We start from the raw sequence: 12637 nt of genomic DNA, 5'->3' as shown, positions 1-12637 counted from the left end.
TCCCCTCCATTCCTCCTTCCATGCCCCATCCACCTCCCTCCTCCTCCCTCCATCCTCCCATCCCCACCCCTCCATCTCCACATCCCCTCCATTCCATGCCACATCCACCCCTCCTTCCATCCATCCCTCCATCCCCCACTCCTCCATCGCTCCTTCCATCCACCCATCCCTCCATGCCACATCCTCCCATCCCCTACCCCTCCCACCCCACACCCCTTCCATCCTCCCACCCCCACCGCTCCATCTTCACACCTCCACATCCCCACCATCCCTCCTTCCATCCTCCCACCCCTCCATGCCCCATCCACCCCTCCCTCCATCCCCCTCCCCCCCACCCCTCATCTCCTCATCCCCTCCCCCCTCCATCTCCACATCCTCCCCCCCCCATCCCTCCCCCGCCCTCCATGCCCCATCCACCCCTCCCTCCTCCATCCTCCCACCCCACCCCTCCATCTCCACATCCCCTCCCACCTCTCCATCTCCACATCCCCCTCCATCCCTCCTTCCATCCTCCACCCCTCCATGCCCTATCCACCCCTCCCTCCCTCCATCCTGCCACCCCACTCCTCCATCTCCACATCCCCTCCATCCCTCCTTCCATCCACCCCTCCTCCATGCCACATCCACCCTCCTTCCATCCATCCCTCCATCCCCACTCCTCCATCCCTCCTTCCATCAACCCATCCCTCCATGCCACATCCTCCCATCTCCTACCCCTCCCACCCCACACCCCTTCCATCCTCCCACCCCACGCTCCATCTTCACACCTCCACATCCCCACCATCCCTCCTTCCATCCTCCCACCTCCATGCCCCATCCACCCCTCCTCTCCTCCATCCTCCCACCCTTCACCTCCATCTCCTCCCTCCATCCCATCCTTCCATCCACCCACCCCCCAATCCACCCCTTCCTCCATCCATCCCTCCATCCTCCATCGCTTCTTCCATCCACCCTTCATCCATCCTCCCACCCCACCTCCATCTCCACATCCCCACCATCCCTCCTTCCATCCTCCACCCCTCCATGCCCCATCCACCTCCTCCATCCTCCCATCCCCACCTCCATCTCCACATCCCCTCCATCCCTCCTTCCATCCACCCTTCCCTCCATCCCCAATCCACCCCTTCCTCCATCCATCCCTCCATCCCCTCCATCGCTCCTTCCATCCACCCCTTCATCCATCCTCCCACCCCCACCTCCATCTCCACATCCCCACCATCCCTCCTTCCATCCTCCCACCCTCCATCCCCTCCATCGCTCCTTCCATCCTCCCATCCCCACCCCTCCATCTCCACATCCCCTCCATCCCTCCTTCCATCCACCCCTCCCTCCATGCCACATCCACCCCTTCCTCCATCCATCCCTCCATCCCCCACTCCTCCATCCCTCCTTCTATACACCCCTCCCTCCATGCCCAATCCACCCCTTCCTCCATCCATCCCTCCATCCCCTCCATCGCTCCTTCCATCCTCCCACCCCACCCCTCCATCTCACATCCCCACCATCCCTCCTTCCATCCACCCATCCCTCCCTGCCCCATCCACCCCTCTCCCTCCTCCTCCACACCCCTCCTCCCATCCCTCCATCCCTCCTCCCCATCCATCCTCACACACTCCTCCATCTTCCTGTCTCAGTCCTCTCTCCTCCTCTTCGTCCATCCCCCCTTCATCGCTCCCCTCTCCTTCCTCTCCCCTCCATTCCCCCTGTCCCATTCCCCCTCTCCTTCCCCCCTGTCCTCGGTCTCCTTCCCCTCCAATCTCCCCTCCACATTCCCTCTCTCCTTCCCCCTGTCCTCCTCTGTCTCCTTCCCCCTCTGCATCCCCCCTCCATCCCTCTGTCTCCTTCCCTCTCTCCTTCCCCTCCCCTCCACATTCCCCCTCTCCTTCCTCCCTGTCCTCCTCTGTCTCCTTCCCCCTCTGCATCCCCCCTCCATCCCTCTGTCTCCTTCCCTCTCTCCTTCCCCCCTGTCCTCCTCTGTCTCCTTCCCCACCTCCCTCCCTGTCTGTCTCCTCCCCCCCCATCCCACCTCCATCCCTGTCTGTCTCCTTCCTCTCCCCTCCATTCTCCCCGTCCCATTCCCCGTCTCCTTCCTCCCTGTCCTCCTGTCTCCCTCCCCCTCCATCTCCTTCCCCTCCTCTCCATTTCCCCTGTCCCATTCCGTCTCCTCCTCTGTCTCCTTCCCTCGCTCCATCCCCTCCCCCTCTCCTCTCTCTCCCCGCCCGTTCACACGCTGCCAGCCGGAGTGAAGCGATGGGAAATCGATCCCACTTACTCTGCTCGCTGGAAGAGGGGGCTCCGCCGGGGGTGGGGGTGGGGGGGGAGCTGGGCTCCGGCCGCTCCCCTCCTCCAGCGCCTCCCCCTGGCTCAGGCCCGGCCCGCGGATCGATCGGGGCGCCGCCGGGGCTTTCCCATTGATTTACACTGCTCCGCGCCCGCCTTGCTCCGCTCCCTCGCTCCGGAGCTGCCGGCAGCCGCGCCACACAATGGAATAATCAATTTCCCTCCCCCCCCCGCCCTCCAGCACCCCGGCGGGGGGGCGGCAGGGAGCAGGTGCAGCTGAGCATGATGGGAAATGTAGTCTCTCGCCCCCCCCCGCAGGCTCTCCCCCCCGTCTCTCGCCCCCCCCGCAGGCTCCCCCCTCCCGCCTCTGCACCCTGGGAAGGACAAAAGTGTGTGGAGGGGGGAGCCGGGGGATGGGCTGGGAGTGTCTGACCCCAGCAGGTGCACTGCCCCCACTGCCCCACAGCGGCCCCTAGAGGGGAAAGGCCTCGTGTATCCACCCCAGCCAGCAAGTCCCCCCTGGGCCTGGAGGCAACGCCCCCTAGAGGCAAAAGACCCCGTGCCCCACCCCTCTGAGCCAGCCAGGCCCCCCAACCCATTCCCACAGTACCCCAGCCCCCCACAAGCTTTCCCCTCCTGACCCGCTTTCGAGGGAGGGCAGGGCTATACTCCACATGTTACACTTGGGGAAACTGAGGCACAGGGCAGCTCAGAGGGTTCACCCCACTCCCGGCCCAGCCTGTGGCAGGGCAGGGAGCTTGGGGCCAGTAGGCCTGTCTGGACAGGGCACCCTTGAACTTCACCCTGCCTTGGGGTGACAGCTGGGGGTTGGGGAGAGTGGCAGGGGTGTCTCTGCCCCCTCCCCCATCCCCTCTCCCTCACCTCACCCCACCCTGATCCTCCAGCCCCTGCTAACCCCACACATTCCCCTGCCCCCCACACCCGTAGCCGCAAACCTTCCCCACTCTGCCTTCCATACACCCTAGACCCACATCCCTTCCCCCTAGATCTCCCCCACACCTCATCCCCTGATCCCACAGCCCTTCACTCATGCCCCCTACAACCTCCCCATCTCCCCTCCGCCCCACAGCCTTTTCCTCATAATCCCGCCCCCCCCCCGCCTTCTTCACGCTGCATCCCCCCCGGCTGCCTCTGCGCGGCCAGTGGCGCTGTCAGAAGGAGAGAGAACAGCAATAATGAGCTGTGTGCCTGACAAATAGTCCCTGCCCCCCCACTCTAACCACTAGACCCCCACTCCCCTCCCAGAGCCAGGGAGAGAACCCAGGAGTCCTGGCTCCCAGCCCCCCTGCTCTAACCACTAGACCCCCACTCCCCTCCCAGAGCCAGGGAGAGAACCCAGGAGTCCTGGCTCCCAGCCCCCCTGCTCTAACCACTAGACCCCACTCCCCTCCCAGAGCCAGGGAGAGAACCCAGGAGTCCTGGCTCCCAGCCCCCCTGCTCTAACCACTAGACCCCCACTCTCATCCCAGAGCCAGGGAGAGAACCCAGGAGTCCTGGCTCCCAGCCCCCCACTCTAACCACTAGACCCCACTCCCCTCCCGGAACCAGGATAGAACCCAGGAGTCCTGGCTCCCAGCCCCCTGCTCTAACCACTAGACCCCACTCCCCTCCCAGAGCCAGGGAGAGAACCCAGGAGTCCTGGCTCCCAGCCCCCCTGCTCTAACCACTAGACCCCCACTCCCCTCCCAGAGCCAGGGAGAGAACCCAGGAGTCCCTGCCTCCTGGTGCACAAGGGGTTAACCCCATCTCCTCATTAAGGACCCCCCATCCTGCTGCTCCTAATTGCAGCTTTCCGGTCACCATAGCAACTGGGAGCAAAAAAGCGAGACAGACGCAGTTGCCGGGGCGGGGGAGTGAGACAGAGATAGAGGCCAAAGACACCAGTTTTCCCAATCCCTTAGTCGTCTGGAACTACAGCTCCCAGAATGCCCTGCTCCCTCTGGCACTACAGCTTCCTGAATGCCCTGCTCTCCTGGAACTACAGCTCCCAGAATGCCCTGCTCCCTCTGGCACTACAGCTTCCTGAATGCCCTGCTCTCCTGGAACTACAGCTCCCAGAATGCCCCGCTCCCTCTGGCACTACAGCTTCCTGAATGCCCTGCTCTCCTGGAACTACAGCTCCCAGAATGCCCTGCTCCCTCTGGCACTACAGCTCCCAGCATGCCCCGCTCCCCTGGAACTACAGCTCCCAGAATGCCCTGCTCCCTTTGGCACTACAGCTCCCAGAATGCCCTGATCTCCTGGAACTACAGCTCCCAGAATGCCCCGCTCCCCACAGAACTACAGCTCCCAGCATGCCCGCTCCCCTGGAACTACAGCTCCCAGAATGCCCCACTCCCCACAGAACTACAGCTCCCAGCATGCCCAGCTCCCCTGGAACTACAGCTCCCAGAATGCCCTGCGCCCTCTGGCACTACAGCTCCCAGAATACCCTGCTCCCTTTGGCACTACAGCTCCCTGAATGCCCTGATCTCCTGGAACTACAGCTCCCAGAATGCCCCGCTCCCCACAGAACTACAACGCCCAGCATGCCCAGCTCCCATGGAACTACAACGCCCAGCATGCCCCGCTCCCCACCAGTCTCGCGTGACGAAGCAAATTCATTCTCCAAAGAGAAAACTCCCGCCCCGCCCCCTCGCCGCGCCGCGCCGGCAGCTGAGAGCCAGCAGGGAGCGGGGCCGGGGCGAGGTCGGTGCTGGCCCCGGGACCCCCGGGCAGGGAGCGGGGCGGGGCGGGGCTGAGCGAGGTGCACGTGGTGTCGGGAGTGGGGTGGGTGAAGTACATGGGGCTGCCATGTGGGGCAGGGAGTGGGACTGGATGGGAGGTGCGGTGGGGCAGAGAGCTGGGCTGGGGCACCGTGGGGCTGGGTGGGGGCTGTCACGTGGGCAGGGAGTTGGCTGTGGGGCTGGGTGGAGGGTGCTGTGGGGCAAGGAGCTTTGCTGGGGCACCGTGGGGCTGGGTGGAGGGTGCTGTGGGGCAGGGAGTTGGCTGGGGCACCGTGGGGCTGGGTGGAGGTACTGTGGGGCAGGGAGCTGGGCTGGGTGGGGGCTGTCATGTGGGCAGGAGTTGGCTGGGGTGCTGTGGGGCTGGGTGGAGGGTGCTGTGGGGCATGGCGCTTGGCTGGGGCACCGGGGGGCGGGGTGTGGGTCCCGGGGGGCCGGGTGCTGGGGGGGGTGGGAGGTGCCGTGGGCCAGGGAGCTGGGTGGGGGCTGTCACGTGAGCAGGGAGCTGGGCTGGGGCACCATGGGGCTGGGTGGAGGGTGCTGTGGGGCTGGGTGGGGGCTGTCATGTGGCGCAGGGAGCTGGGCTGGGGCACCGTGGGGCTGGGTGGAGGGTGCTGTGGGGCAGGGAGCTGGGCTGGGGCACTGTGGGGCTGGGTGGAGGTGCTGTGGGGCAGGGAGTTGGGCTGGGTGGGGCTGTTATGTGGGGCAGGGGTGGGACTGGGTGGGAGGTGCCGTGGGCCAGGGAGCTGGGTGGGGGCTGTCACGTGAGCAGAGAGCTGGGCTGGGGCACCGTGGGGCTGGGTGGGGGCTGTCACGTGAGCAGAGAGCTGGGCTGGGGCACCGTGGGGCTGGGTGGGGGCAGTCACGTGAGCAGAGAGCTGGGCTGGGGCACCGTGGGGCTGGGTGGGGGCTGTCACGTGGGCAGGGAGTTGGCTGTGGGGCTGGGTGGAGGGTGCTGTGGGGCAAGGAGCTTTGCTGGGGCACCGTGGGGATGGGTGGAGGGTGCTGTGGGGCAGGGAGTTGGCTGGGGCACCGTGGGGCTGGGTGGAGGGTGCTGTGGGGCAGGGAGTTGGCTGGGGCACCGTGGGGCTGGGTGGGGGCTGTCACGTGGGCAGGGAGTTGGCTGGGGCACCGTGGGGCTGGGTGGAGGGTGCTGTGGGGCAGGGAGTTGGCTGGGGCACCGGGGGGCTGGGGGGCGGTACTGTGGGGCAGGGAGCTGGGCTGGGTGGGGGCAGTCACGGGGGCAGGGCGTTGGCTGGGGTCCTGTGGGGCTGGGTGGAGGGTGCTGTGGGGCAAGGAGCTTTGCTGGGGCACCGTGGGGCTGGGTGGAGGTACCTTGGGGCAGGGAGCTGGTCTGGGGGTGAGGTGCCGTGGGACAGGCAGATGGGTGGGGGCTGTCACGTGAGCAGGGAGCTGGGCTGGGGCACCATGGGGCTGGGTGGAGGGTGCTGTGGGGCTGGGTGGGGGCTGTCAGGTGGGGCAGGGAGCTGGGCTGGGGCACCGAGGGGCTGGGTGGAGGGTGCTGTGGGGCAGGGAGCTGGGCTGGGGCACTGTGGGGCTGGGTGGAGGGTGCTGTGGGGCAGGGAGTTGGGCTGGGTGGGGGCTGTTATGTGGGGCAGGGAGTGGGACTGGATGGGAGGTGCCGTGGGCCAGGGAGCTGGGTGGGGGCTGTCACGTGAGCAGAGAGCTGGGCTGGGGCACCGTGGGGCTGGGTGGGGGCTGTCACGTGAGCAGAGAGCTGGGCTGGGGCACCGTGGGGCTGGGTGGGGGCTGTCACGTGAGCAGAGAGCTGGGCTGGGGCACCGCGGGGCTGGGTGGGGGCTGTCACGTGGGCAGGGAGTTGGCTGTGGGGCTGGGTGGAGGGTGCTGTGGGGCAAGGAGCTTTGCTGGGGCACCGTGGGGCTGGGTGGAGGGTGCTGTGGGGCAGGGAGTTGGCTGGGGCACCGTGGGGCTGGGTGGAGGTACTGTGGGGCAGGGAGTTGGCTGAGGCACCGTGGGGCTGGGTGGGGGCTGTCACGTGGGCAGGGAGTTGGCTGGGGCACCGTGGGGCTGGGTGGAGGGTGCTGTGGGGCAGGGAGTTGGCTGGGGCACCGTGGGGCTGGGTGGAGGTACTGTGGGGCAGGGAGCTGGGCTGGGTGGGGGCAGTCATGTGGGCAGGGAGTTGGCTGGGGTGCTGTGGGGCTGGGTGGAGGGTGTTGTGGGGCAAGGAGCTTTGCTGGGGCACCGTGGGGCTGGGTGGAGGTACCGTGGGGCAGGGAGCTGGGCTGGGTGGGAGGTGCCGTGGGCCAGGGAGCTGGGTGGGGGCTGTCACGTGAGCAGGGAGCTGGGCTGGGGCACCGTGGGGCTGGGTGGAGGGTGCTGTGGGGCAGGGAGTTGGCTGGGGCACCGTGGGGCTGGGTGGAGGGTGCTGTGGGGCAGGGAGTTGGCTGGGGCACCGTGGGGCTGGGTGGAGGGTGCTGTGGGGCAGGGAGTTGGCTGGGGCACCGTGGGGCTGGGTGGAGGGTGCTGTGGGGCAGGGAGTTGGCTGGGGCACCGTGGGGCTGGGTGGAGGGTGCTGTGGGGCAGGGAGTTGGCTGAGGCACCGTGGGGCTGGGTGGAGGTACTGTGGGGCAGGGAGCTGGGCTGGGTGGGGGCTGTCATGTGGGCAGGGAGTTGGCTGGGGTGCTGTGGGGCTGGGTGGAGGGTGTTGTGGGGCAAGGAGCTTTGCTGGGGCACCGTGGGGCTGGGTGGAGGGTGCTGTGGGGCAGGGAGTTGGCTGAAGCACTGTGGGGCTGGGTGGAGGTACTGTGGGGCAGGGAGCTGGGCTGGGTGGGGGCTGTCATGTGGAGCAGGGAGCTGGGCTGGGGCACCGTGGGGCTGGGTGGGGGCTGTCTCGTGGGAAGGGTGTTGGCTTTGGGGCTGGGTGTTGGGTGCTGTGGGGCAATGAGCTTTGCTGGGGCACCGTGGGGCTGGGTGGAGGGTGCTGTGGGGCAGGGAGTTGGCTGGGGCACCGTGGGGCTGGGTGGAGGTACTGTGGGGCAGGGAGCTGGGCTGGGTGGGGGCTGTCATGTGGAGCAGGGAGCTGGGCTGGGGCACCGCGGGGCTGGGTGGAGGTGCTGTGGGGCAGGGAGTTGGCTGGGGCACCGTGGGGCTGGGTGGAGGTGCTGTGGGGCAGGGAGTTGGGTGGGTGGCGGTACTGGGGGGCTGGGAGGTGGGCTGGGTGGGGGCTGTCATGTGGGCAGGGAGTTGGCTGGGGCACCGTGGGGCTGGGTGGGGGCTGTCACGTGAGCAGAGAGCTGGGCTGGGTGGGGCTGTCATGTGGAGCAGGGAGCTGGGCTGGGGCACCGCGGGGCTGGGTGGAGGTGCTGTGGGGCAGGGAGTTTGCTGGGGCACCGTGGGGCTGGGTGGAGGGTGCTGTGGGGCAGGGAGTTGGCTGGGGCACCGTGGGGCTGGGTGGGGGCTGTCACGTGGGCAGGGAGTTGGCTGGGGCACCGTGGGGGTGGGTGGTGGGTGCTGTGGGGCAGGGAGTTGGCTGGGGCACCGTGGGGCTGGGTGGAGGGTGCTGTGGGGCAGGGAGCTGGGCTGGGTGGGGGCTGTCATGTGGGCAGGGAGCTGGGCTGGGGCACCGTGGGGCTGGGTGGAGGGTGCTGTGGGGCAGGGAGTTGGCTGGGGCACCGTGGGGCTGGGTGGAGGTCCGGTGGGGCAGGGAGCTGGGCGGGGTGGAGGTACTGTGGGGCAGGGAGTTGGCTGAAGCACTGTGGGGCTGGGTGGAGGTACTGTGGGGCAGGGAGCTGGGCTGGGTGGGGGCTGTCATGTGGAGCAGGGAGCTGGGCTGGGGCACCGTGGGGCTGGGTGGGGGCTGTCACGTGAGCAGGGGGCTGGGCTGGGGCACCGTGGGGCTGGGTGGGGGCTGTCACGTGGGGCTGGGGGCGGCGGGGGGCCGTGACCAGGGGGCGCTCGGCGGCTCACTCCCCCTCTCCTGCCCCCAGGGGGCGCCATGCCGTGGGGCAGCATCGAGGTGGAGGCGAAGTTCACGGCCGGGCCGGACACGGAGGCCAGGCTGGCGGCGCTGGGGGCGGCCCTGGCCGGGAGCTCGTCCTTCCGCGACCTGTACTACGACACCCCCGACCTGCGCCTCACGCGGGCCGACCACTGGCTGCGGCTCCGCCAGGGCGGCTGGGAGCTCAAGTGCCCCCCGGTGCCCCCCGGAGGAGCCGCCCTGGCCCCGCAGCCGCCCGCGGGGGGCACCGGCGGCGGCCCGGAGGCCGCGGCCCCGGCGCCTCCCGCCGTGGCCCCCACCTACCAGGAGTTGACGAGCCCCCGTGCCATCGTGGGCCGGCTGTGCGGGGTGCTGGGCGTGGCCCCCGCGCCCGCCTGGGACCAGGTGCCCGGCGCCGTGGCTGGCCTGGGCCTGCAGGAGTTCGCCAGCTTCGGGACCCGGCGCCGCAGCTACCGGCTGGGGGGCCTGCGGGTGGACCTGGACCAGGCGGATTTCGGCTACGCCGTGGCCGAGGTGGAGGCCCTGGTGGGGGCCCAGGAGGAGGTGCCGGCGGCGCTGGAGGAGGTGCTGCAGCTCCGGCGGGCACTGGGTGAGCAGCGCCGCGGGCACCAGCGCGGGGGGGGGGGGAGCAGGGGCGCCCCCGCTGACCAGGGCTTCTCTCCCCTCCCAGGGCGGGACGGTGCCACCCGCGTGCCCGGCAAGATGAGTGTCTACCTCCAGCGGCATCGCCCCCGGCACTACCAGGCGCTGCTGCGGGCAGGGGTGCTGGCCGGGGACCCGGAGCCGCCCCCCCAGGGCGACGACGTGGCCGGACCTGAGACGCTGGAGAAACGGGGCCCCTCCCCAGTGATGGAACTGGCGGGGGGGCTGGAGAGCGAAATGGGGCACTCTAGTGCCAGGGGGGGATTGGGCACGGATGGGCCCCCTCCGCAGCACAGTGCCCCCTAGCACCGGGGGGGGGATTGGGCACGGACGGGCCCCCTCCGCAGCACAGTGCCCCCTAGCGCCGGGGGGGGGATTGGGCACGGACGGGCCCCCTCTGCAGCACAGCGCCCCCTAGTGCCGGGGGGATTGGGCACGGACGGGCCCCCTCTTCAGCACAGCGCCCCCTAGTGCCAGGGGAGGATTGGGCATGGACGGGCCCCTCTGCAGCACAGCGCCCCCTAGTGCCGGGGGGATTGGCACAGACCAGCCCCTCTGCAGCACAGCGCCCCCTAGTGCCGGGGGGATTGGGCACAGACCGGCCCCTCTGCAGCACAGCGCCCCCTAGTGCCGGGGGGATTGGGCACAGACCGGCCCCTCTGCAGCACAGCGCCCCCTAGTGCCGGGGGGATTGGGCATGGATGGGCCCCTCTGCAGCACAGCGCCCCCTAGTGCCGGGGGAGGATTGGGCATGGACGGGCCCCTCTGCAGCACAGTGCCCCCTAGTGCCAGGGGGATTGGGCACGGAGGGGCCCCCTCTGCAGCACGGCGACCCCTAGTGCCGGGGGGGGATTGGGCACGGACGGGCCCCTCTGCAGCGCAGCGCTCCCTAGTGCCGGGGGGATTGGCACAGACCGGCCCCTCTGCAGCACAGCGCCCCCTAGCGCTGGGGGGTGGGAGAATTAGGCAGGACCGGCCCCTCTGCAGCGCAGCACAGCGCCCCCTAGGGCCGGGGGGGGGAGATTGGGCACAGCGCCCCTAGCGCCGGGGAGGTGGGCAGGACCGGCCTCTGCAGCGCAGCACAGCGCCCCTAGCGCCGGGAGAATTAGGCAGGACCGGCCCCTCTGCAGCGCAGCACAGCGCCCCCTAGCGCCGGGGGGGGGGGAGATTGGGCACAGCGCCCCCTAGCGCCGGGGGGGGGAGAATTAGGCCGGACCGGCCCCGCTGCAGCACAGCACCGCGCCCCCACGCGCCGGGAGGTGCGCTGGCGCCCCTAGCGCCGGGGAGGTGAGAATTAGGCAGGACCGGCCCCTCTGCAGCACAGCACCGCGCCCCCTAGCGCCGGGAGATTGCGCACAGCGCCCCTAGCGCCGGGAGGTGAGAATTAGGCAGGACCGGCCCCTCTGCAGCACAGCACAGCGCCCCCTAGCGCCGGGGGGGGAGAATTAGGCAGGACCGGCCCCTCTGCAGCACAGCACAGCGCCCCCTAGCGCCGGGGGGGGAGAATTAGGCAGGACCGGCCCCTCTGCAGCACAGCACAGCGCCCCCCCAGCTGCAGCCCGCGTAAGGCTCCCTCCCACCTGTAACAGCAGGGCGCTATGGGGCTGGCCCACGGCCAAGCAAGCGAGGCAGGCGGCTCCCTGCCCCGGCCCACGGGGGGACACAGAGGAAAGGTGCAGCCGTGGGACCCGCCCGTTTGACCCCGGGGGGGGGGAGGATGTGGACAGCTGCCCCCCCCATTAATTCAACCCAGTTACGCTAGGCTGAGGCAGCCCCCACCTGGGGGGAGGGAGGTTTGGGCTGGCAAAGAGCTGGGGGGCATGGGGGGGGTCAGGGGTCATGGTGGGCTCTGGTTGCCCCCTAGCTGAGCAATGGGAGAGGACGGGGACCCTTGGCCTAAGCTCAGCAGGTTGTGCTGCCGCGCGGCGCCCCCTAGTGACCGGCTGGGCAAGGGGCCCCAGGGCGCAGCGCCCCCTAGTGACCGGCTGGGCAAGGGGCCCCAGGGCGCAGCGCCCCCTAGTGACCGGCTGGGCAAGGGGCCCCAGGGCGCAGCGCCCCCTAGTGACCGGCTGGGCAAGGGGCCCCAGGGCGCAGCGCCCCCCAGTGACCGGCTGGGCGAGGGGCCCCAGGGCGCAGCGCCCCCTAGTGACGGGCTGGGTGAGGGGCCCCTGTGACGAAGTGGGTTTTTTCCGTGTGGTCCAGGGGGTCGCATGCAGAGGGAGCAGGACTCAGTTTCCCCGGGTGTCACTGGTTTAACGGGGGGGGGGAGGAGTTCGGTGGGACCCCAGCGACTGGGGACCCAGCTCAGGAGTCTCAGCCAGTTCTAGCCTTTGGGGGGACAATGGGCCCCGGTGACCCGAGCAGCCGGTTCCAGCCAGAGGGGGCTGAGAGGGGAGGAGACCCAGGCCCGGTTTACGCCCGTTTCCCTGGAGAGAAGCCAATGGACAGGGGGGGCTTGGGGCCGGGGGTATCGGAGGCCCTGCTGGGAGCAGGGGGCTCGGGGCTGGAGGGGGGAGCAGGCAGAGCCCCCCTGGCTGCAGGGGGGCTGGGCTGTGCTGGGCTGAGGGAGGCCAGGCCGGGGGCCGGAGAGTTTCCTGTGCTGGGTTCAACCCTCAATAAACCTCCTGTGTTACGCTGGGGAGAGTCGCTCCGGGCTGGAGACCAGGGGGCATCGGCCCCTTCGGGGGGTGGAGGCCGGGGGGCCCCGAGCGAGGGGGCTCCCTGGGGGGGCCCACGGCAGAGCCAGACGCGCTGAGGCTCAGAGAGGGGCGGCTCCAGGAGGTGGGGGGGCCTGACCCCGAGAGAGTTGCCCCCTGCCCCCCCGGCTCCCTGCGATTCCCCAGGACTCTCAGCCAGCCAGGAACGCAGCAGGTTATTAGCCGACAGGACACAGGCCAGCCCAGGGCTTCAGGCACCGATAACCGGATCCCCCCGGTTAGGGCCATCTTGGGGCCCCACAGCCCCCCCCCCGGGGATCAGAGCCCTGTCCCTG

At 69.5% G+C, this 12637-nt stretch overlaps 2 protein-coding genes across 4 annotated transcripts in view; one reads left to right on the top strand and one right to left on the bottom strand.

The window, feature by feature from the left end:
* ZFHX2 (zinc finger homeobox 2) overlaps positions 1–2494 on the bottom strand; it is a 33005-nt gene extending 30511 nt beyond the window's left edge. For both annotated transcript variants that reach the window (XM_039498277.1, XM_039498278.1), the window contains exon 1: positions 2273–2494. The gene's annotated coding sequence lies outside the window, so the exon portion shown is untranslated. The remainder of the gene's footprint in view (positions 1–2272) is intronic.
* Positions 2495–4919: 2425 nt separating this feature from the next.
* Positions 4920–10650, top strand: THTPA (thiamine triphosphatase). 2 transcript variants are annotated; one of them, XM_039498302.1, is made up of 3 exons: positions 4920–4989; positions 8993–9592; positions 9674–10650. In XM_039498302.1, exons 2-3 carry the CDS (start codon positions 9001–9003, stop codon positions 9949–9951), a joined length of 870 nt encoding a protein of 289 aa, XP_039354236.1. In that variant the 5' UTR covers positions 4920–4989; positions 8993–9000; the 3' UTR covers positions 9952–10650. The 2 variants fall into 2 exon arrangements, with proteins under 2 accessions (XP_039354236.1, XP_039354237.1); XM_039498303.1 differs by lacking the exon at positions 4920–4989 and adding an exon at positions 5020–5047.
* Positions 10651–12637: the final 1987 nt, after the last annotated feature.

The sequence above is a fragment of the Mauremys reevesii genome, linkage group 13, assembly GCF_016161935.1.
Source record: "Mauremys reevesii isolate NIE-2019 linkage group 13, ASM1616193v1, whole genome shotgun sequence".
Taxonomy (NCBI): Eukaryota; Metazoa; Chordata; order Testudines; family Geoemydidae; genus Mauremys; species Mauremys reevesii.
This window is presented reverse-complemented; position numbering and strand designations above follow the sequence as displayed.